At 38.7% G+C, this 23937-nt stretch overlaps 2 protein-coding genes across 4 annotated transcripts in view; one reads left to right on the top strand and one right to left on the bottom strand.

Annotated features, from left to right (window-relative positions):
- The window catches only part of LOC136447561 (trichohyalin-like), a 31644-nt gene extending 19274 nt beyond the window's left edge, over window positions 1–12370 (bottom strand). The window contains exon 1 of one of the 2 annotated variants that reach the window (XM_066446559.1): window positions 12185–12370. The gene's annotated coding sequence lies outside the window, so the exon portion shown is untranslated. Of the gene's footprint in view, window positions 1–2635; window positions 2867–12184 lie in introns of those variants that run through there. The other variant, XM_066446558.1, reaches the window with a different exon arrangement.
- LOC136447563 (aladin-like) overlaps window positions 1–19683 on the top strand; it is a 44818-nt gene extending 25135 nt beyond the window's left edge. For both annotated transcript variants that reach the window (XM_066446563.1, XM_066446562.1), the window contains exons 9-16: window positions 14246–14370; window positions 14792–14852; window positions 17033–17123; window positions 17431–17524; window positions 18067–18134; window positions 18337–18418; window positions 18797–18881; window positions 19191–19683. In XM_066446563.1, the coding sequence (XP_066302660.1) occupies window positions 14246–14370; window positions 14792–14852; window positions 17033–17123; window positions 17431–17524; window positions 18067–18134; window positions 18337–18418; window positions 18797–18881; window positions 19191–19319 (735 nt within the window). In that variant the 3' untranslated portion in view covers window positions 19320–19683. The remainder of the gene's footprint in view (window positions 1–14245; window positions 14371–14791; window positions 14853–17032; window positions 17124–17430; window positions 17525–18066; window positions 18135–18336; window positions 18419–18796; window positions 18882–19190) is intronic.
- The last annotated feature ends 4254 nt before the right edge of the window (window positions 19684–23937 follow it).

Genomic DNA, 23937 nt, shown 5'->3' on the forward strand with positions numbered 1-23937 from the left:
GGAGCCCCCAGGTATCCCTGGGAACAAACATGACTCCTATCATCAATTCCATTAGCCAACGTTTGAAAGATATTTACACCCAAACATTCTCATCCGAAATTCACAATGATGATAGAGAGAAATCTTATAGCAACAAATTACGAACTTACCGACTGTTTAAGTCCCTGTATAAGGAAGAAGAGTATTTATCTATAAGTAACATACAGCATAGAGTAGCTGTCACTAAATTCAGGATTAGTTGTCACAAATTACATATTGAAACAGGAAGGCACAACCACATGCTTCTAGAACATAGAGTTTGCCAATTTTGTGAGTTAAATCAAATAGAAGATGAGCGGCACTTCATTTTAGATTGTAAACTTTACGATATAGAAAGAAATGTTCTTTTCAAATGTATTAATGAGAAATTCCCATGCTTTGAATATTTAAACGCAACGGATAAATTCATATTTTTGTTGCGTCTAGATAACCCTTGTATAAGAAACATGATCTGTTCATACATCTACACATGTACAAAGAAGCGAGAAGAAGTTGACTTTACTAGATTAGCTTAGCTTATCCTTTTCTTCTACCATGTATGTTTACACAATGTACTGTACATATTTCACTGTATATGTCACTTAGATGTTAGTTTGGTTTGTGTTAAACGACCTGTATCTAGCCCCTCGGGGCACGAACATACAATAAAGGTCTTCAATCATCATCATTAAGGTATGCCCAGAACTGTGTTTTAGAAACACTGTGTGGAATGAGGAATGTTCTATTCTGGGCATAGGGGTGTACAGAGGACTTTTAACGGTATTGTTGTGTGAACCGATGGAAGGCCATAATTTCGAGGATATTGATTAGGTGCCCTGTCCTATACATATCTGTCATAGCAAACTTGCTGTGTCATTGTATTACCAATGATTAGGCAAAGATGCCACTACACTGACACATATCAAAGGGATTTTAGTGCAAATGTAAAAAAAAACACCAAATTTTTTCTAACAACAAATTTATACTTGATGCAGTAATAAAAAACTTTCCATCAAATACTTTGATTAAATATTGAATTATAATGTTGTGACACTACAGTACAATTTTTACTAATCACTAATAATTCTCCCTCCCTTATGAAAAGTGCTTGTAGGTATAAGAGGGGAGGATCAGAGGGATTTTTTGTTGAATGTAATCCTCATTGTAGAAAACAGTATGGTGTACCTTGTTATGCATTGAAGGAACAAACAATACGGTAGAGGAGCCGGCATTGTTATACATAGCATGGGACAATACAAAGAAAAAACCTATACTTCAAAGAGCTTCCATCTGCAAGGCAGAAATTAGGTCAAGTGACTGTAATGTTCTGAAGCCCATTGAGAAAGGAGAATGTGACTGTGTGTTTTTTCAAATGTTTAGGACTTGCACCTTATTTTTTGGGTGAATTTAACATATTACCAGAACAGCATTAAAATGTCTTGCCTTTAAGATGTGGGCTACATCATTCATAGCTCTATACATGTACATGTAATCATATCAAACTGAAGGTATATACCCTGTTTGGGGAAAATAATCCCTCTTTAGATTATGGTACACTCTATTTATTATAGACATTCAAGATATCTTTGTCCCTCAACATTCTCCTAAATCTTTAATTACTCTTGCCAAGAAGGTTATGTTTTCAGTGCCATTTGAGTGTGTACCTGTCTGTGTGTGTGTGTCTGTGAACAGCATACTAGTAACTTGAGAAGCTGTGGATGGATCTTTATGATACGGGTCGATAAGACGAAGGTCAAGTTCGATAGGACTTCGTAGCAACTAAATTCTAAGGTACTACAACTTCTGGTTGATATCTTTCATTAGTACAGTTTGTCTGCTGAAGTTTAGGTTCTAACATAATTTCTGAAGCTGTTTGGCAAGAAAGTTGTGCAGTGTTAAGTTTTCTTTATCAGTGGAAACTCAAGCCACAGACAACATCTCACATCAGAGATGTAACCTGATAGGCCAGAGAGAAAAATGCTATCAAAACAACTGAAGCCTGAACTCATTCTGTTTCACCACCGTGACAAATCACTTATGGATTCTGGTGGACAGGGAAGCCCTGATGACTTTGCCCAGTAAATGTTGGTTGGAGGTAAATAATTGGTTCAGCAAAGTTTGTGGGGAATGCCAAGCATTTGCTGACAAGTTGTAGCTGCTGACAGAAAAAACAAGCAAAGTCTAAGAGGCTTGAAGAAGACTTCAGATTTGTTGTAAGATCTGCTCAACTCTTTGTCTTCTCAAAAATCATTAGAGGGAAGATAGCACCAGATGCAAACTGATGGCCTAGATTGATAATAAAGGCTTTGGCATAATTTTGACTGCAAGAACTGTAACTTGATATATGCAAAAGGGGCAGGATATTCAGTAAATACCTTACTATGATTGAGAGAATGTCTACGTTGATTTTTTTGTACATCAATGTTTCAAACTGAACACGTCTAAAAGTCTACTGTCTGTACAGTACTGTCTTCTGTCGCAGTTTTGAATCCAGGATGATTCCTGAGTGTTTGCAGTTATGGTCACTGTCTCCTGCTAAGGAGACAACTTTCAGTACTCTAAAACTTCAATAGTTCAGACATGTACACGTGTAACTTCAAAAGGTATGGGGACTCACCTGTATAAGTCACAACAATGGAAACACATGCGCACAAAGCCAGCAACTATCCAACTTTCCCAGGCTAGAACAGGAAAACAGCCAGTGTGTCTGATCACATGCTAACATGTAGGTCAACACATGACCTCATTTCACGAGGTCTCCCCACATGTGGCCACAGGTTGTCTAGAAGACACTACCAGAGGTTATCACTGCCCTGTCTACAGCAGTGCTTCTACTGCTGATAGTACTGACACACCTGGTATTCTGGAACCTACCATGCTGTCGTTCCGAAGGGGGAAATTTGTCTTCTGATGAGAAAAAGTCTTAATGATGTAGCTCCAAATTTTGGTGTTTTTTTTTCATCGTTAGGTTATCTTTGAAAAAAGGTTTAGAATATTACTGACAGCAGTTTGAGTACTAGTATCATGTTACCTTTATCATGTATGGTTGTTGAATTACTTTGTAAGATTGTTCCCCCTTACATGCCAAATGGTTCCATCCTAATTAACAGGTTTTCTCCATAAGAACAGACAAAGATGGAGGTTATCAGTGCTGCATGCATTTCAAGGGGAGAATCCCTTTGTGTATATTGGTGCAGACAACAGCCGACATTTACACAAGAAGCTTTTTTAAACCTCTTTGATTTGCATAAGCTGTCTTCTGTTTGTAGCAGGAAAGGACTTGTTTATCAGGAGACCTGTGGCTAATGTTTTTCTGTCCAATACATGGTCATAGTTCACCACTAGGGTCACAAAAATTTCCTGTCACTGAAACTTTCATTTTTTTACTAAAACCAAATAGGACTGTCTTTTTTTCCTGTATCTCATGCATGCATCATGCATAATTGACATTCTTGCTCAGCATCTAAATTTTTGCAAACAAAAGGGTTTGTCTTTGCACCTATGATTAAATTGAATATTCTATGGCCTTCATCTGACAAAAGTATTAGCAGGGACAGGTTAGCATATCATAGATAATGATGCATATTCTATCTCCTGTTCACACAAGTCATATTTTCAGCATGGAACTACACATCTCCGATAACGTAAGTGCGGTCAACAAAATGTACATGTAATTTGCTCTCTGAACCAATTGGTATGAAATGTCTAAGCAACTAGTTATTCTTGTGCACATGTCAAGGGCAACACAGCTCCCATATCCTACAATCTTCTATGTAATTTGAACTACTATTAAATGACCAATTGTTGCCAGTAATGTGGTACATTATGTTTCTTCAAGGACAAATGCATGGATTCTTTTAATATGTAAATCCTTGCTCAATACCAACAAGATGATTGTATGCTATTATCATTCTCTTGAGTCACCTCTGTTATGATATACACATCTCAGAATACATCAAGATATATACACAGACATGTTGTCATACATATTTTATCACCTAGATGCAAATATGATACACAGCCAAGGAGGTTCAAATAGCGCCTTCTTGCTGTTACCTGTTACAAGTGTTCTGATACGCAAGAGACTGTTGTACTGTGACATGACAGAAACAGGTGACACTGTGTATCAAGATTGGCAGTTCATAGGAAGATGTGCAAAATTACTCAGTTTTCAGCTGAGAAGTTAACCACGATTTAAGAGTCAGGCTTCACACAGTCTTGTACCAGGAAGAACCATGAAGGGAAATTGGACAAGTTTGTAGAGGAATGTAAAAGAAAAGACAATTGTAAAAGAAAGTTGGCACAAACTTTGCAACTTTTTCACATATTTCTCTCTAATCATTGCTGAGGATAGATTTAGCCTATAGGGAGTAACCACAGTGGAAAAACCAACTTGATGGTTGATTCATAATCCCAATAATGTCCTTGATAATCCTACCTGTTAAGGTTTGGCGATTGCATCCAACCCAGGGCTTCCTTTTGTAAAGGGCTTCCTACTATCTTTAATTATCTCCTTTTCTTGCCTGGAACGCCCCTTGGTGTGAAATGAAGTGCTTATCAGATTATCTGTGAGATTTCACACAGGGATTAACAACCTGCCCAGTGGGATGGCTATTGGGGACAGGTATGGAACAGGGCTCATTTGTATGTGAAGTGTTGAACAGAAGCAAGTTGTCTACAGCAAGGATCTCACTGGACTGTGGCACATTGGGGAACTGGCTGCATGCGATTGAGCGATTCTGATCGATTTAATGGTGGAAAAATCCAAAGAATAACAAGAATAAATTTTCATCAACTTTTCAAAAGGTTGTTCAGCTTTGAGCTTGTTTTAAAATTGCTTTCTACATTGATTATGAAATACTGTATTAGGAATCCATACTTTCTGTGACACCAAAGTTGCTATCCATTAACTTTTAATCAAGTGCTCCTCGTAGAGGGCTGCTATTTAGACTACTGGTAGAAGACTTTGAGTGCACAAATATAGATGATAATATTGTCCAGAATTTTTGCCTCTTTTCTTCCAGCCTCTAGTAACCTGCAGATGGCATGTCTGGTATTTTCTTCCTTTTTTCCGTTTTGGCATTCCAGATTCATACTTGTAACTCAAAACTTGAACATGATTAGGGCAGGTATGTTTCATCCAAACATTTCAAGGAGGACTATTAGATAGACATGTTTTGAATGCTTATTGTATTTGATGTTTACAACTGGTTGACCCGTGATGACAAAGACCAGTCTGACAGAAAATTCAAAACACAGTGTAAGTTTTTGTGTACTTTAACATGCTTCAACAAAAATGTTGTACAGTACTTCTACAATGTGGTTTAGTCTTTGTCTACTTGTAGTTAGAAGGGTTTACAAGTTAAAAGGGTTTAAAAGTCTTTGTCTATTTCTAGTTCTGAATGTTCTAACTATAATTACTTAGGAGGCCTCCAAGGCATGCTATGTCTAGTACTAGTAGGATGACTGATCAATTCAGCACAGGTGAGCACAAGGGTCAACAGGTCGTGAGACATTTCCTAGAGGCTGACAGAGGGGTTTGTGGTATATCTGAAATACAAGGAAACCAGAAGGAAAGCTGTGTGGTACTAGTAGATACTGTACTAAATGCACTTAAGTTTGCTGTGGTTTAATGCTCATGGTTTTCCAGTCAACCTCTTTACCGAAAACCACTGCTAAAATTCTTGTTCTTGTTTGCCCGCCTCCCACCTTGTTTCAACCGCGAACTAAAAACATATAGTGAACACTCCAATTTCTCCCTACCAAGAAATTTAATGCATTTACAGTGTATGATGTCCTGTTGGAATGTGGGTGAACTGCATACAAGTGCACAGGTGGACATTTTTTTAGTGAAGATGAAAAATCTTGACAATTTTCACAGAAGTAATTAATACATAATGTTTGAGCAGATTAAACTAGTCCCAACTTCGGAAGAGTTTCAATATTGTTAGCTGTAAAAAAGGTTCTGAGCTTCTGTATCTAAACTTTGTCATTCTTGACTAACAATCATCAAGATAACGTCAAAGTTGAGTTAGAATTTCTTACCATTTTGGTCTTCAAATCCCATCTGGTACTGTAGTAATAGAATGAAATTGGGCTTTGTGATGAAGTGTCAACCCTATTGAAGTTCAAGAGCACGCAAAATGAAAACTATGGCTGAAGTTCTATTTTTAGACGACCCTCTTGCCCCTGTGTTTTGTGTGTGGAACTCTGGGGTCTTGTCGGCACTACAAGTTCCATAGCTAGAATAACAAAGCCTTATTGGTACCTAACAAATACCCATTTTCTTCTCTAATCCACCCTATCTGATTGAGGTTAGGTTGGTGTCCTTCCCTGAAGGTCAAGTTTATAATGTCTAAATTGTCTCTTAAGACATGACTGCAGGGTAAGGTTACAAATCTTCTCAGAACGGCTTGATTATAACATTACATCTTCCAACAGGAAAAGTCCCAGGGCAGTATCAAGATCAATGTGTCTGAGATATTGCAATTTCGAGCAGTATTACAAGATGGATGTGCTTGTCAAGATATCCTGCCAGATTCTAAAGGCTTGTGGCAGGCATAGTGCCTCAAGAGATGCTACTGTCAACTGTCATAGCTTTCATCATATATAACAAAATTGTCAGGTGCTCCTCATTCTTGCTTTTTTGCTAGCCATTGTAACAAAATTTGGTCTCATGGTGGGACTTTTTTCAGGTCGAAATTCACCAGATCGAGCAACTCTTCATTGATCTAATGGCTACAAGTACAATGTATTATATGAGGAAAATAGATCCATCAACCTAATATTAAGAACCAAAATTTGTGACGAGGATGTACTTTCATGACATATTCAATGATATCACAATACTTATATAACCAAACCAACCCCTGATTCATAATTTTCATGTTCCCCTGGCAACAAGACAAATATAGAAATGATAAAGTTATAACAAGGAAGTCCTTTCTTATTAATTCATGGCTACTGAGTCATTCATAATATTTTCTATACTTCAGTGGAGGGTGAAATTGCTACTTCTGCTTTTCTATTTGTTCACACTGCAGCAAACTTTGCAATCTCATTTTTACAACTCTTATTTTAAATAAAACTGAATTTCAGTTAGTCCTTAATATTTTTATCCAAATCAGTTTCCACTTCTTACTTCTATGCACAACATATTGATTCATTTCTATATGGTCCTTAGTGTTTCTCTCTTTCCCATAATCACACAATAACACACACTGCTAACTATTTATACATGTATGTATGACCCTATACTATCGCTCAACTTGTAGCAGCCTCACAGTTGAGCTCCTGGTTCCAATTAGTTGCTAACTGGGAGACCCAGTTCAATCCTGGGTAGGGCATCTCGGTTGGGGCTGCACCCGTCTTTCGGAAAGGACATAAAACAGAAGTCCTGTGTTTTAGGAGGTGAAATGAAAGCTAGCAACGTTAAATGAAAAGTAGCAACCCCTCCCTTTAGAAATATACCCTGCTACAGAAACAGCAAGGAGACTTGCTGACCTATGTCCCACTAGGCGCTACAAGAGTCTGAAAGAACGAATTAACGAACCAAATCTCTAACATCCAAGGGTATAACATTTGATGCCACCTGTTTAAACATAATCAGCAGCTGCCACCAGATCAATATCAGGGGATCATGTCTCCAGCCCTGTAGGATATTAATGTGACATTTGATAACCACAGGAATCCCTTTCACGTAGGTGGTAATACCCCTGCCCTGCAAAATTAACTTGGATCAGTGCCATTTATGTTGCAACTTTGATGGGCAATTTTCACGACATTTGATAACATGAAATGCATATTGAATATGAAAAATGAGAAAAAAGTTCCTTTTGTTTTCATCACTGTTTGTTGTCATAATTTGGGAAATTTCATAAAAAGCAGCCAGCATATTTTCTGAACAACATTGTAAAAAGGCTTTTTTCCAGTCCTTTTCGTTTTGAAAACAGCTGAATTCACCATAATTACAGTAATAAGACATTTTGTATTGCTCCACTTTACAACATATTTCATTATTATGTTATCATAGAAGTTAGATCATAAAGCATCAAAAGTTATTTAACTTATATAGCTATATGATGAAATGGTTATTATCATTCAGATATCAAGATTACATCTTTCTCTTGGGTCATATTACAAAATTATCATTAAATCAAATGTAACATTTTATCCCTCCACCTAAAATATATATATCTACATATTAAATAGGACAGCTTTTAACCAGTAACTGGTTTATCTCGCCATCAATTAAAGCTGACGTATAATAGGGTGGAGTCTGATAGTTTGAGTTTATTATCATCATAAAATACAGAGTCAGGGATAATGAACTGATACAGTCAGTCTGAATTATGCTTATACATGTAATCTATATGTACAAACATGTCATGGTACTTTCCATCTTTATTTGGAAAGATTACAGTAATGTCTCTGTGATATGAAAAGAATCTGTGATATTTGACTTTTACTTTATTTGGAAGCACAGTTAGCTATTTACAACAGGTATTCTTCCTGTATTCCTTATTAGTAGACCACTCTTCTCTTTATAAAAATATTGCTCAGTAATAATTTGCTTTTCTTGTTCATCCATTTGTTTGGTTCTAGGTGATCTTGTGAGTGAGTGATTTGCTTGTCATGTGCTGTACTGACATACCAAAGTCTAGTCTCCAAAGGAAGACATATATGTTGGCTCATTGGGATTTCATTCTGTTAACATCAAACTTATTTCCCAGGGCGACATCTTAAGACCAACATAAATTTCAGATCTCTACTTAGAGAAGGTAGCATCCTTATGAATTATATCATAATTCATGAATCATATCATGTAACATGATGGTTTATTCTATTTTTCAGACGTGAATAAGAACAATAACTAAGCCTTGCTTGTGATGGGAATTCTCCGTAATTTCATCTGTCAATACACCAATTTTTATCAATACTGATGCCGCAACTTATTTCATTTACCAGGAAACAATCTGATTGCATTTGACTTCTTCTATTGGATCAAGATGTCATTCTAATCCAATAGCATTTGTCAAAGAAATTGGGATTGCCTGATTGATAACTCGTGTAGACTCATGCTGCTTTTGTAGTGATGTTGCATATAAATGTTACACCTATTTCTTTATGTTTGATTATCATGTGACTCATATATTATTAACACATTTTTTCTGAGCAAATGTAAGGTGACTCAGCTATGACTTGTTTATCAGAAGCTCCTCATGCATTATACATGTATGGATTATAATGTTAAAGGATGGCAATATTCTTGTACCTTAAAGTAGTAGGACTTATCTGGTTGCAAAGTCATACGGCTCAAGAATTACATTCCACTAAGAATATTAGTGTAATAGAAAAAGATATTCATTCCAAATCCCACCACCACTGTTGATCAGGACACATTGCCACTTTAAGAGGACCCTTTGTGAAACATTTATCTTACAAGCTCCTGTGAATTCATCTCCAGGAGTCTGGAACCCTGAGGTAGGTTTGTGAGTGTAGATAAGAGCGGAGACTAAGGTTACATGTCACATCCATAGGTCATGGTTATTCCTCATCCTCTTTGAAATTGGGAAGAGGTGTGGTTCCAATATGGGGAATGGATGCTCTACTGTATTAAGGATGAATCAGATAATGGTATAGATGCGTGTCATTTTTACACATGTCAATTTAGGTATCATAGACGTTTCAAGAAAAAATATAATCAAGGAGGTTATATTTAATCTCCTTGATAAAATCAAACCTGTAAAAGTGACCACCTCTATATAAAGACCACCTGGCCAATGTGACCACTTTTTGGTGGTCCCTTCGATAATTTTTTCTCATTGACACAAGCATGAAGATTCATGTCTATAGTGACCACCTGTCCACATAGACCAGATTTTCTCAGTCCTCTGAGTGGTCTTCTTGGACATTTTTTGGTGTTATCCTGTATCAAAATGCTACTTAGGTTACCCAGGTAAATCTATAACGCTGTGACTGACTCAGAGTTTTATGCATATGTTTGTGTTCTGTATTCCATAGAAAACTTCACACAGATTCGATGTCCATAAAAAGTCCAAGATCCCATATAACCTTGTGATGACCTTCCCACCAGTCGTATTATAGTGTAATCTTTTATGCTATCCTACAGTAATTCCAGATCCTTACAAGCCATCAGCCAACTCATAAATCCTTTGTAAGATCATATTTCATGTACGTAATATTCAAGCAACACCCATAGTAATGACAGATAAAAAATGTCTTAACATCTTATGGCTAATGTTCTTCCATCAAATGGGAGTAAGTCCTTCATTTGTCCTTGTCCTAGATGTAAGACTCTGTAGACGACTGTCTGCCTCTGTGTCTACATTGTAAGACATGGAATAGTCACCATACCTCATCATATAAGGCTTTGAGTACTTGAAATATACCAGACATCCATCCAACTTCTTGTCTGAAATATAAAGCTCTAAGATTTAACCAGTGTACCGCCTCAGGTTTGCCATTAATGGTAACCATTGATGTTAAAATATAACGTTAGAATAATTCTTAGCAAATTATACAAATATTCCCTTATTCTCAAGATGAAAATATTGATATCAATCATGGATCACTCATCAATATCTTAATAGAGCTTAAATCTTCCTTAATCACAAATTTGAAGTCATTGAAATGTCTATTAAATGGTAACTAAAAGTTGAAGTTATACTTTAAGTAACATTGCTTTAGCCCACCACATGCACACAAACCATTAATCAGACCTACGTGTAAGTAGATGTTGTTCAACCTTGAAGCCAAAATCCATGAGAAAAGATATCAGAGAAAGAAACCCTCTCCTACGTAATCCTTAGGATTCATCATCATTCTAGAACCCGGCAGGGTTGGATATAGTGTGTTTACCTTCTCAGACAACCTTGATCAAATTCTCTAAACCCAGAGCTTGCCTGTGGCTAGCAGGCTACATTAAATCCCCATTCATCCTGCGACTACCATATCCTGTGGCTATATTACTACATTTATCATTGTCTCCATGGCTAGGAGAAGGATTTGATATGCCGCCTGTTCCTAAAGCACTGTTTTATATATTACCGTACTCGAACTTAACTTGCAGATAGCACCACCAGAATCCATTTCAGATAAGACATGGGGTGTTTTTGGCCTTGTGGCTTCAATTATCCTTATCAGCGGTGACTTCAAGTAAGACTTATGCAGCCTTGGTGGAGGATATGCGCCTGTTAAATAGCCTGTCTCTGTGACCATGGAATGTCAAGATGGTGTGTGAGGTTGCCAAGGTTTTTAGTTTAATCTTAACGGTGACATTATCTTGATAATGCAAGGTCTTTTCACAAGACTATATGGTCGAACCTTATTAGATGAACCTTATGACATAAGATCATGCCCTAACATTGTTAATCATTTCCGAGCCAAGTCAAAATTTGATTTTATGACCATAATCATCATAACTATATATAAACTTAACCTTTCCAGTATCTTGTATTAGGCCTCTTGTGGACCCTGATGTTTTAATCAACCCTGACATTGGTAATTTTTGGGTCAACAGTAGCAGCTGTGGTTGCTATGATTTGAAGTAATCATTATCCTTTTGATAATCAAATTAGCTCGGCAGGTGTTTGTCCCCATTATCAATTATGCCATATCTCCCTCGCTCCTAGCATGGAAATCGTTATTGATGCATTTCATGACACGTTCTGAAAATGTCATAATACATTACAGGGATATAGCTCAGCATTCCCCACACTTAGTCATTCACAAAGCAAACAATAAATGCATGAAACAATTAATAATTTATAAGGCAACATTGTGAATTTTTCATCAGTCCATGTACAAGACCTTGAGATAAAGCTTGTTTCTTAAATCTGAATGAGAAATTTCTGGCTGGTACATGTTTTTGTAAAATTGTTCATTTTCTCTGGATTTGTTATTCAGTATGGTGCATGTGACTGACAGTGTGTGCACTATTGCCATGGAAGGAAAACATTAGACTGTCACAGGTTGTGGTGCTCATAATAGGCACAGACGCCATTGATGTGGTTTTGTACCAGACACGAGCAATGATTGATACCCAAATATACCATCAAGTTGCATGAAAACTGTGTACCGCCAGAAGGCATACAGGCTCTACATTCTTAGCTTTTAGGACATTTCAGAAGCGCACGAGACTTACCTATATTCCTTACAGCCTTGAAGAATCTAAGAATGTTCCTCGACTGATGATTGTAATTCCTGGGCGGTAAACGTTATGATGGAATGAGGTAAAGCCATGTCCCGTCGTGTTGTTGTGTCGCTGTTTTGGCCCTGCGTACGCCGTCACCACTGGACATGATGACATCATTCCCGTACAGACCTGTCAACGATATGCCGGGTGTAGACATCGTTAATTCTATGGCATGAATATGGGCCGTACCAACAGTGATATAATAGGGGGGTTTAATCTGATGACACATTTTCCTCAACAAATTGCTTTCTCCATCAATATTTCCCTTATCCTGCCCATATGTTGTGATGTCTGTTAATACATTATTAAGGTAGGTCATTGTAGATTAGAATGATATTTTGTCCTGTTGTTTCCCTGCCCTTGTACCTAATGAAGTGCAGTTTTCCCGTTAGCCCTGGGGGAACCTGGCACAGTAACGGGGGAATGAGCGGTTATTGTCTGTTTTGCTTGGCTGCTCATGATTTATTCATAATACATCAAAAAGGCTCATTTCTCTGGGCCATGAGAGGCTATGTATGGGGTACCTGGTATGCTATATTTGATATTTCACACATTATAGGTTCAGGGATTTGGCAGAAACATGCGGAGCCTTCTACAGAATCATCTACCCTTTTAGGAATCTGGATGTACATTTTATTTGCCGGCTATGTCTCTTAGGTAGGTAGGTAGTCGACGTGGTAGTCATCAGGGTTATACCGCCCCTTGCGGGGTCTTATGATGTGTCAAATTATGATTCATAATCCTTTGAAATATCATGACTCACAACTGAATGGTTACCCAGTGTGCCTTAACCTTCTCCCTGCTACCTAACTGGTTACAAATTTGGTGCCAAACGGCTACCTTTGCAGGCTGCAAGTTCATGGCCATATGCAACCGACTGTTGGATGCACGATAGATGCTAGAGTCTGAAAGGACAATATTGTATCCACAGCAATCTATGGGTGATAAATATAGACTATAACACGGTATATTCTAGCTAGCTGTATCTCCCAAGGTTCCAGCCTTGAATTGACTGAATTCAACTTGGACATTTATTTATGTCAAACCGACCCAAGGAAACACACATCTAAATGCCAAATGCACCAGAAGTTGGGAAAATTTGGTGTCTTCAAACAAAAGATTGTAACAACAGCAATGCCAACAGCCAATTGCTGTATATGAATTTTTGACAGCAGTGCACTCGGCACATGTGAAGTGCATTCAAATGATCCTATGGAAGCCTGGTGAGTGTGATACAAGTAGAAGCTGCCATTATAACCCAAAATATCACCTGGTTTGGAACGCACATATCAAATGCTATCACAACCCCCGCTATGACATAACATCCGATAAAATCCCAGTAATATTCCCCACAGCGGAACAGTTTGGAGATTTGGTCATCTATCACCGCTGACAGGCGTGTACTGGTGGAAACATCTAATTTCAGGCTCCAGTTGTAATGTAAAATTGATATAACTGGATGCCCTGTTGTCACTGAAGGACAGTTATGGCATATGGTGTTAATGGCATCGTTTCAGGGACAATGAAAGCCTGAATGATAAGTGAGAATGGTGAAGGCCTGGTGTATATCACAGATTTCCCTAGAGCATAGCCAGACATTTTGGGGTTATTTATTTTAAGTTAATCGGCAGATAATGGATTAAGGGGCAAGAATGAGTCAAGGGAATGTGAAAGGGCAATGCTATGAAGTTTTGGTATCCAATATATTGCCAGCATTAGTTTTTGATGGTTATTTCATACAATTTATGTAGACTACTTGTTCTCACTTTTAATTGTTTGTATCATATCATCATGATAGTTTTAGACAAAAGTTGTTCATTTCAGAATATAAAACATTGGTATATATCATACAATTCATGATGGTAGTTGTAGTCCGTATATCCACGTCAAATGATGATGATGATAATGGTGGTATTTCTCATAGGTTACATGTAGCTGTATATGTTTTTGAATGGTTGATCTTTATAAAGCCGTAGCAATGTGCTAAATATTAAAGCATTTTCTTTTCAGATCTGGTCAGTCTCTACGGAGACGGGCGTGCCCCTGAGGAGGGTGGGGGGCGGAGGTGTGTCCCTACTGAGGTGGTCCCCTGATGGTAACAAGCTGTTTGCTGCCACGCCTTCTTCACTCTTAAGGTGAGCTGTGCATATCTTTAGTCAACTGTTGTTAATGCTCTTCAGTGAGTATAACATGTACTAAGATATTTCGGCCACCATGAAAAATGCATCTAAAGAGACCTCCAATGCAACATCATCCAGTGTTATGCACTCCTGTATATCTAAACTGTGCATACACGTACCTGGGGGGTGCTGCACTAGAGATCTCTCAAACATGCACATTTTCTTACAAATTGGGTGGTATATATTATGTAATCCCACAAATAAATATTAAGGGAGGTTACTATAACATATGCCTGCTGTCAATCAATAATTTAAGCATTTCTATAATAGAGTTACCTACTTGCCGTGTACTGGATACCACCTAGCTGACTAGCATGGAACGACAGTTCTAGTTGTAGACTTGGAAAGCATTATGACGACTGATTTCTTCACCCAGGGTTTGGGAGACAGAGACCTGGACTTGTGAGAGATGGACCAACCTGGCAGGGAGATGTCAGGTGAGGAAAATATTGACATTACAATATATATATCCACAGAGATGCTAGATCCGCTGGTTAGAACATGGAGTTAGAGAGGCAATATATATGAGAGAATGTACAACCCAACCTCAACAGGAAAGGAGGCCTATGCGTCAAACTTTCCGGCGCTTGAGATCTTGCCCTACCACTGAGACATCTGACCATTTCCAAATTTTAACCTTTAGTGAATGTTACTTGGCATTCCAGTATTATGATAACACTTCTATTAAAGGGCAAAAAAAAAAGTATCTTGGTTGCGGTGGCAGTTTGAATTTGTCAGAGCAAATTGAGAGCCCTTCAGGGGTCCCCCGAAAGTGCGAAATGGAACGAAATGGAACGAAATGGAACGAAATGGAACGAAATGGAACGAAATGGAACGAAATGGAACGAAATGGAACGAACTAAAACATGTGTTACATTATGAAATGTAATACCAGTAGATAGCGAAATATAAGGAACGTTGTAACATTCACAGTAGACGGGAACAGGAAGCAAATACATAATATAACGTGTTTTGTTTCTTGAATCTGTTTGATGATATTAAATACAACGTTTTTGCCGCGTTTGTGTGGCTAGATTCTTCCCTGAAAATGGGAGCGCCGCGTGCAAAGAGATCCACCGCTCTTCCTTTGTGTTTACCAACGATCTGCAAATGAACTGCTGAAAATAGCAGGGAAAACAAGTAAACGGAACTGAGTATCAAAGTAAGGACTAGATTATACAGAAGTTGGTGGTAACATTGCATCTCATAATTCAACAAGAGGGCATGAGGCAAGCGTATTTTTTTTATTTATAAAGTGTGTTTGCGTGTTGCAAATGGAGCCCCGCATGCAAATGACCGCCAATGTTGCCAGCGCATCGGAACTGTGTACGTGGGTGTGCTACCGACAGGTTGAATCAAACTCCGACTTCCAAGTTTTATTTACATACGGTTTTAGTCCATAACTAGTACGTATCATATGCATATCTCCGCAACATCGATTTTTATACAACCAATTGTTCGGCTGGTCGGCTGTCGGAGAATGGACCCCTCCGCTAATGATATGCAAATGCAGCTCTGCGCTGCGTCACCAATGTAAAATTTCACACTCCATTCAACCACGGACGTGGACTGAGAACTACCTCTGGAGACATTTCTGCTTACTTGTTCACGACAAAACAAAGGGAGGGTGTGAACGAGCAGGATGTGTATTTCACAGTTCACACAACACGCAAACACGCTGTATGAATAATGAAATTACGCTTGCCTCATGCCCTCTTGGTGAATTACGAGATGCAATGTTACCACCAACTTATGTATAATCTAGTCCTTACTTCGATACTCAGTTCCATTTGCTGGTTTTCGCTGCTATTTGCAGCAGTTCATTTGCAGATAGTTGGCAAAATCAAGGAAGAGCGGCCGAGCGTTTGCACGCGGCTCTCCCATTTTCAGGGAAGAATCTAGCCACACAAACGCGGCAAAAACGTTGTATTTAATATTACCAAATAGATTCAAGAAATAACACACGTTATATTATGTATTTGCTTCCTGTTCCCGTCTACTGTGAATGTTACAACGTTCCTTATATTTCGCTATCTACTGGTATTACATTTCATAATGTTACATATGTTTTAGTTCGTTCCATTTCGTTCCATTTCGTTCCATTTCGTTCTATTTCGTTCCATTTCGTTCCACTTCGTTCCATTTCGTTCCATTTCGTTCCACTTCGTTCCACTTCGTTCCATTTCGTTCCATTTCGTTCCATTTCGTTCCATTTCGCACTTTCGGGGGACCGCCCTTCAGTCTGTAATTTTATTTTAGGTCTGATTTCTAGTTTGTTTTATTTTTATTCTCACACAGCCACCCATGGTCCAGTAGTTGTATGGTATAGAATCATCATGTTTGAAAGAATTTTGTGCCATTTAGAAGCTTACAATGAGAAAATTTGTGCTACATGTAATTCATGTTGTGCAAGGCTTTAGCAACAAGCAGTTTCATTGTTCCATAATCCGGGAAGGGTATCCTTGCTGGAGCTGCGCCATCTTTCGGAAGCGACGTAAAGTGGGCGTCCCGTGTTCGAAGAGGTGCTTCTAGCACGTTTCAACAGCCTCATTACTTGGATGGGTACCTACTGGCTGTAACAATCCAACCTGGTGAATAATAATCCATTTTGCTGCAGTCCTCCTGCTGGAGTCCAGATGGCGCTGTTTTACTCTTCACAGTGGCAGACGAACCTGTCATCTACTCCATCACCTTCCCCAGAGATGCAGGTATCCTGTCATTTTTCCTCCGTAACTTATATCTACAGTCTAGTCTGGGTGCCATCCGATTACTACCGGGGTTCCCACACTCGCTAGTCTGAAAAATCAGGGTAGCGAGTGTAGGAGCCCCGGTAGAAATCTGATGACACCCAGGTTATCTACAAACTAGTCTGCGTAAGAATTTTTATGTGGATTTATGTAACCTAGCGGATAAATGTTAATGGAGGTTACATGTCAGATCTCATCATTTTGCATCATTTCATGATGTTTTCAGCCTGTAACTTATTGCATGTTTTTTTTCTTCACACTTTTATAGATGTGGTGACATCGGTTAAGGCTGGGTCCAAGTCAGCAGTAGTCTGTGTGGACGTCTCGCAGGTTGCTGTGGAGGTGGGGGAGGAAGTCCTGAAGTGAGTCACAATACTGTCTTCAATTCAATTCAATCTTTATTGAAACATCTTGTTCTGACAGATGTTTGGTAGGTGTGTCACTTAACCTGCTTATCCATTATCATTTATTATCCTTTGTACACTTAAAAGTTTGACAAATCATCTAAAATCTATGATGGAAGCTAATTCAAATTCATTAATGATGACACCATATTATCAATTTGATAACTAGTGTACAGACGATTGCAGAATGAAATTTTTACAAAATCATGTACTTAGATGTCTGATATAATGCACATCAGTTTATTAAGCAACCGAGCAGCTGCCTTTTTGAGTTTTAATTTTTGTCCCAGTGGCTATAATATTGATCAAAGGGCAAACATGCTGTAATATAGAGTCTAAGGACAATATCAAAGGTTGAAAAATTTCCTGATGCAGATTGCATTATTCTTAAAATGGTTTATATTTACTGTAAAACATACCAAGTTTGCCCTTTCATCATCTGGGCAACTTTCGTGTTGAACATGTGTTTATCTTTTTCTTGCTTTCTTTATATTGTGTAGTGTTGGAGGGAGTGTACACTCCATGGTGTGGGACCCTAGAGGAGAGAGGCTGGCTGTCATCTTTACAGGTTAGTTTACTAAACACTTCATGTTTTTTAACTTCAGCAACCATCTTAAAATCATTGTCTCGATTGTCTCACTTCTACATTGTAGTTCTGACATCCACAGTTAGAAGTTTACCAATAGATTTAGTTTCTGTATAAAGATCATCATTGTTGTCAATTGTAGACTTGGCAGTACTTGTTGTGTTGTTTCATATCTCCATGCCAGCTGACCCAGAGAAAGGCACGACCTCCCAGCTGATAGCCCTGTTCCGCACCAGACTCCACCCTGTACTGGAGATCATGCCGTGGTGAGTCATGGACACTGAATCCATGGAACTCTTAATTATTTCCAAATGAGAGAAGTTATAATTAATCATTTAGTGTGTGAAATGATATCAGGATTGCTGTTTCTCAAGATGAGATGCCAAGTTCAGATTTGCATGTTACACTACAGCTACCAAAACACCAAAATATGTTAGAAACATGCTTTTCTTTATTTTTAGGTATTATCTTTGAATCATTACGAACATATGTATTGATTTAAGAAGTAAGTTGAAATAAGATCTACAAAGATCTTGGGAATGCTTTTCAAGAAAGGGATGTAAACAATAAGAAAAAGCAGTGAGATTTGTGATTCTAATGTGAGTAGAATGTCACTATGTCTGTAACCCCCTATTTCTTTCCAGTGGTTTCATCCGTGGAGAGCCCGGCGTGTCACCGGAGCTGATCAGCTTCCAGGAGAACTTTGAATCTGGGGCCCTGCTGGCTGTGGTAAGACAAACATGATGAATGCTCACTTGACTTCTTGCAAGCATCATCTCAAGACATCTTTTGAATGCAGCAATAGAATATGGATGTACTGAACTGGTGTAAGATTGCAATACAACACATTTCTTCATTTTGTATCCAAAATATTTGAAATTTATTTCAGCATAGACTTGTATCTCCTTCTGTTCACTGCAACTTTTATGTCTTCTACATGTAAATTGACCTAACACTTTGAAGGAGATCAATGTAATGTTTTTCATTGTTCTGTGTATTAGTTGCAACCTTAACAGTAATCATGTTTCTGTGTTTCAGTGCTGGTCCAATGGGAAGCTGTCTTTCATCCCGCTAATGTTCGTCCCCTCTGATGACGTCAACAGAATCCCTCGTAACGGGTTTGGCAATGGCACCGTCTTTACTGGACAGATATTTTCTCAGCAATGAAGACAAAATCAAATTTGTCAGCATGAACTGAGAAGTATCAAAGATATCGTACACAACATTCATGGGACAAAAATGCATGAATACAACATTCTACATGTATATGCATTGTTAGTATTCAAATAGTACCAGATTTTCTACGATATGAGCATTGAAATACAAAAGGTATAAGGTATGACTTTTCAAATGACAAGGAAAGTACAAGGAATTTGATAAGATATTACAGGCTATTCAATGGAGTTGTTTAGTAATAAGTTTATGTTTAGGATGAAATCATGGCTATATTTGTAATGCTAGAGGTTACTAGGGGTCGATGGTGTACATGTGTTTGGAAAAAATAAACCCATGTCTTCCTATTCTTACAAGACATTGTATGGTTGGATTTTTTCCTTGATATTGTATACTGTACTAGTATGTTGCATCACAACTTGATTTTGTGATATATTATTCTTATTCAAGTACAGCATAATATCGCAGGTCACAACAATTGCACAGTGTCTGAAACAAGTTATCATTGGATACAGGTATCTAACTATAGAAATAAAGTACATAAGGTTGATATGGATCCAAGACAACCAGTGAACATATCTAAGAGCAGTGGTGCCCATTTCCCCTTGCCCCATATTCTGTAAAAAAATTAAGTTTAGATCATATTTTATGATAGATGTGTCAGATGTTTGACATTGTTATTTATCATTCAGTACTTTTCACCTGCACTATCAATGTTCAATATACATTTTCTTAACTTCTAATGGTACAAAGTCCATATACTATACAGCATAAACTATAAGAATATTTTAATCAAACAAAGTCCTCATTACTTAACGACTGCATGTTGAAAAAATGCTGATGTCGAAATATTGAGATAACGTCCACGATCTTTCAAACACGAAGTGGCCCTGTTAATATTCGTTCAAAGGTCCCCCTTCAAACTACGCTCTTAAAAGCTCACGCTCTACTACTACCGAAACTACTGTTACCAAGTGCCTATTACCCAGCTAGTCGACTAGCTCGTGTTAGCAAAATACATCGTACGGACGTACCACAACAGTTAAAAGCCATAAAAGAATATATTATATTACAAACATTATACACAGGCCTTCTAACCACAAAGTTCAAGTGCAAAGGTCGTGAAAACATTACGTCATCCGGGATTTCCACCTGTTTCTCCCCCAGAGAATCATGGGTAAATTGTTTTTCAGTGGGGCTTGTATTATATGGGACTTCCCATTGAGCCTGAGTCATTGTTTCGCTGGCGCTGGGGTTTTTACCCCGCGTAATGCACCGTCTGGCCAGAACTGATCTCAACATCGTTGTGGAGAGTTGTCTTTGCTAGAGCTGCTCTACTTTTGAAGACACCGTTGTCAAGAACTGCCGCCTTTAAGTTTCCTTAGGTGAGAACGCTACGTTTTGTTACTGCTTTCACTTTTGCGTTACTTCCGGGTTGCAACTCCCCGTGAAAACGCTACATACGGAGGAATTTTACGTTGGTGCTACTAACTTAGACATGTATGCAGCTTAATGTTGTTATAAAGAAGCTATGGGATGTTATTCCTGTTCCGTTTTATTACACTATCATTGCACAGATTCGGCTGTGGCGCACGATACCAATGTACATACCTCGGTGACTGTTGCATGCTACTGAGCTAAAACTTCGCTGTGTACCCAGACTTGTGTTTTGATGATGGTAATGCTTAATTTTTACGTTGGTAATGCTTAGATTACCTTCAGCCAACGACACTATGCCTTACACGCCGAGCGATGCATATATTGGTAATGATAATGCGGTCATTCAAAAAATATGATGGTCATTGTCGAAAGTGAAACTGCTCAACGGGTAGTCCGTCTGTGTCCTATGCTCTATACTCCGGATGTTTTCTGTTCCTCTACTGGACTTTGATCCCTCTGGTTGGATCCCTGTATAGCTCTCCATCCGTAACTTTATTTAGAATTATCCCTTGCATGGATCGATATGTTCCCTCAGTGTATACATGTACATGTAACAACGTACGAAAACTCAGGTTTGTGTTAAACTATGTAACTTGCTGAGATATCGATTTGAGGAGCGCTTTCGACTTAAAAATCCTGTCACAGTCTTAGCATAAATCTCGTTTAGACAGCGCTTCTTTAATAAAAGAAAGTGCCATTCATTTTATATGCGCAACGGCCAAAGATCAAATAAATGCTCATTCATGGGGAATTTCCAAACAGTCAGGCGATAGCAGCGATACCACGTCACGTACATGTCTGGTCGGCTCAACCGTGACCGTATAAATACACTTCACCATGCCAGTTCTACCGGCTTTCGACGGATAATGAACAGTACTAGTACTCTCCAAGCAGAGGTTAAGGTCCGGATTGTTTTGGACTTCTTTGGCGCAGTTTGATCATACCTGCTATTTTGCTAGGTTCTCTTTTTAGGCGATAAAAACGCCTAAAACCGGACGTCCAAAACAAGTCGGAGCCCAACTTCAGCTTGGAGAACAACTAAACAGAGCCTTCTTTATGCCCCTTCAAGCTCCGAAAAGAAACATTAAAAAGATTTGAAATATTAGTGGGATGGATTTTGAATATATATTTACTATTATTCCATTTTTAAAAGAATTAGAAAACGTCAAACCTTGCTGGGCAATATGTGTTAGAAGGTCTATGCCATGCGTCCACTAATAAAAATATTTATTTGTTGAGATAGACACACAGCCCCATAAAATACTAGTAATAATTATGCGTCTTACGGTACCGGTAGTTGTTTGGAAATGGAAAAGAGGAACTTGGGCCATAAAGTACCAAGAATGGGAACCCCCACCGTCATGTGATCTGCCTCGTGGCCTCTGAACCCGCAACACAAACACAGAAACGGGAAGTTCCAACCGGGGCGGAGGCCAGTCATGATAAGGCATATATTGTCTACGATGATCATTACGTGCTTCGTGTTTACATCAGTCTCGTGAATAAACATTTCCAGTCATTTGACTAGGTACTTTCAACTTTAAGGGGGTACATGCTGGAGAGTATACAATGGGAAGAACAATATACATGTATATATTGATGTGGTCAGAGGCTATGTATCATCTCCGGTGCCAACACTCGATCTTTATTAATCGTTGTACGCACACTAAGATATAATATTCTATACTGTATTGGTGTGTCAAATTATATATCCATATCTAACACAATGTCCATATCAAATGGCGGCTTTCAATGTGAGGTAATAGGAAACGCCTCATTGCACGGTGGGGGAGAGACGAGAACTTAACTTTCGACAGAAGCAAAAGTCGAAAGGGGTACTGGAGGTCATCCTGCATATGTCATTTGCAGGTTTGACTTTATGTCTGTTATATAAGTCCTCTACAGCCACAGAGCTATTAACATTCCCGAAAATTATAAGCTGTAAAAGATTTCATAGAAAATGGTTGGAAAAAATAGTGCAACAAAACAGTCCATCAAAATGTGTCAGTTCCCAAAATGTAATGTCCCACCGGTCTATACAATAGACCGATCCCAAGGCCACGCCCCCTGTTCGATTTCGAACACCTCCGTCAAAAACAGGGTTTGACGGACCAAACATGGCGGCCGCGACTAGGTTGAAAATAATGCCACTGACTTCGGTTTAGCTTTTGTGGCACTGAAACCCTTTCAGAGCGGGCCAAATAAGAATGCGATGTCTTCTTTGTTGAAGACTGTATCCACCGGGCAGAGTTGTTTATGGAGGGGGTAGGTTTAGTTGCGGTGAGAGCGTAATGTTTTCGGTCAATGTTAAAGCGGTATGCGCTGCATAGTTTTCCCTTGTCGGTTGGCATCAGCGCCCAGTTTCTGACAAGCAGCCGATGCACGTGTAAAACAGGGTTCATATATCTGTGACAGGGTTCCTACTGTATTGACTGCATGCATAACAGCTGCATGGTATTTAGTAACTAAGAATTGAAATGCATCCTTTTACTTCCCTGTTCACTTTCAAGTTAACCAGTTTCACACACCAGTAGCTGAAGATACGAAACTCTGCGCTAGCGGACTTTGTAGTAGTCAGCATGTGGTACAAGCTTCCTCTCCTTGAGTGCCTGATCTATTTTCTTTTTAAATTCGTTTTTGTTCTCAGCATGCATTCAACCAATACAGTGGAAAACCTGTCCCAGATATACGTACCCTGCTTTACACGTGCCATTTCTGCCCCGCCAACGCTGTTTTTGACGGAGGTGGGCTGAATAGAACAGGGGGGTCTATGGGTCTTCTATTCGTTCGATATGGTGTTCGACAGGATCGGTCTATAGTTTGACGCTCCCAATTAAGGCATAATGCAAAGGCCTTTGGCATCGCGTCACTGCTAAACGTGATATGATAAAGGGGAAGGGAAACAAGGTTGACTAACACTTGACACGCCTCCTGTTGTGTCTGGGACAGGATTTCCACTAGTGTCGTTCCTTCTTTTATGTAATAATACATGTGGCCAGAAACAGCGAGCTAAAGGTGATATGTGGTTGTTCGTTCGAACCAGAGGACTATTCCATTTCAAAAGATTTGGGGAAGAGCTTTAAGAAACTAGTTCCTTGTCCTCTTTTTTTTCTGTAACATTCTAATACATGTATATTGTACAACTTCAATGCACGCACTGTATTTCTACTAG

The sequence above is a fragment of the Branchiostoma lanceolatum genome, chromosome 13, assembly GCF_035083965.1.
Source record: "Branchiostoma lanceolatum isolate klBraLanc5 chromosome 13, klBraLanc5.hap2, whole genome shotgun sequence".
In the NCBI taxonomy this organism is placed as follows: Eukaryota; Metazoa; Chordata; class Leptocardii; order Amphioxiformes; family Branchiostomatidae; genus Branchiostoma; species Branchiostoma lanceolatum.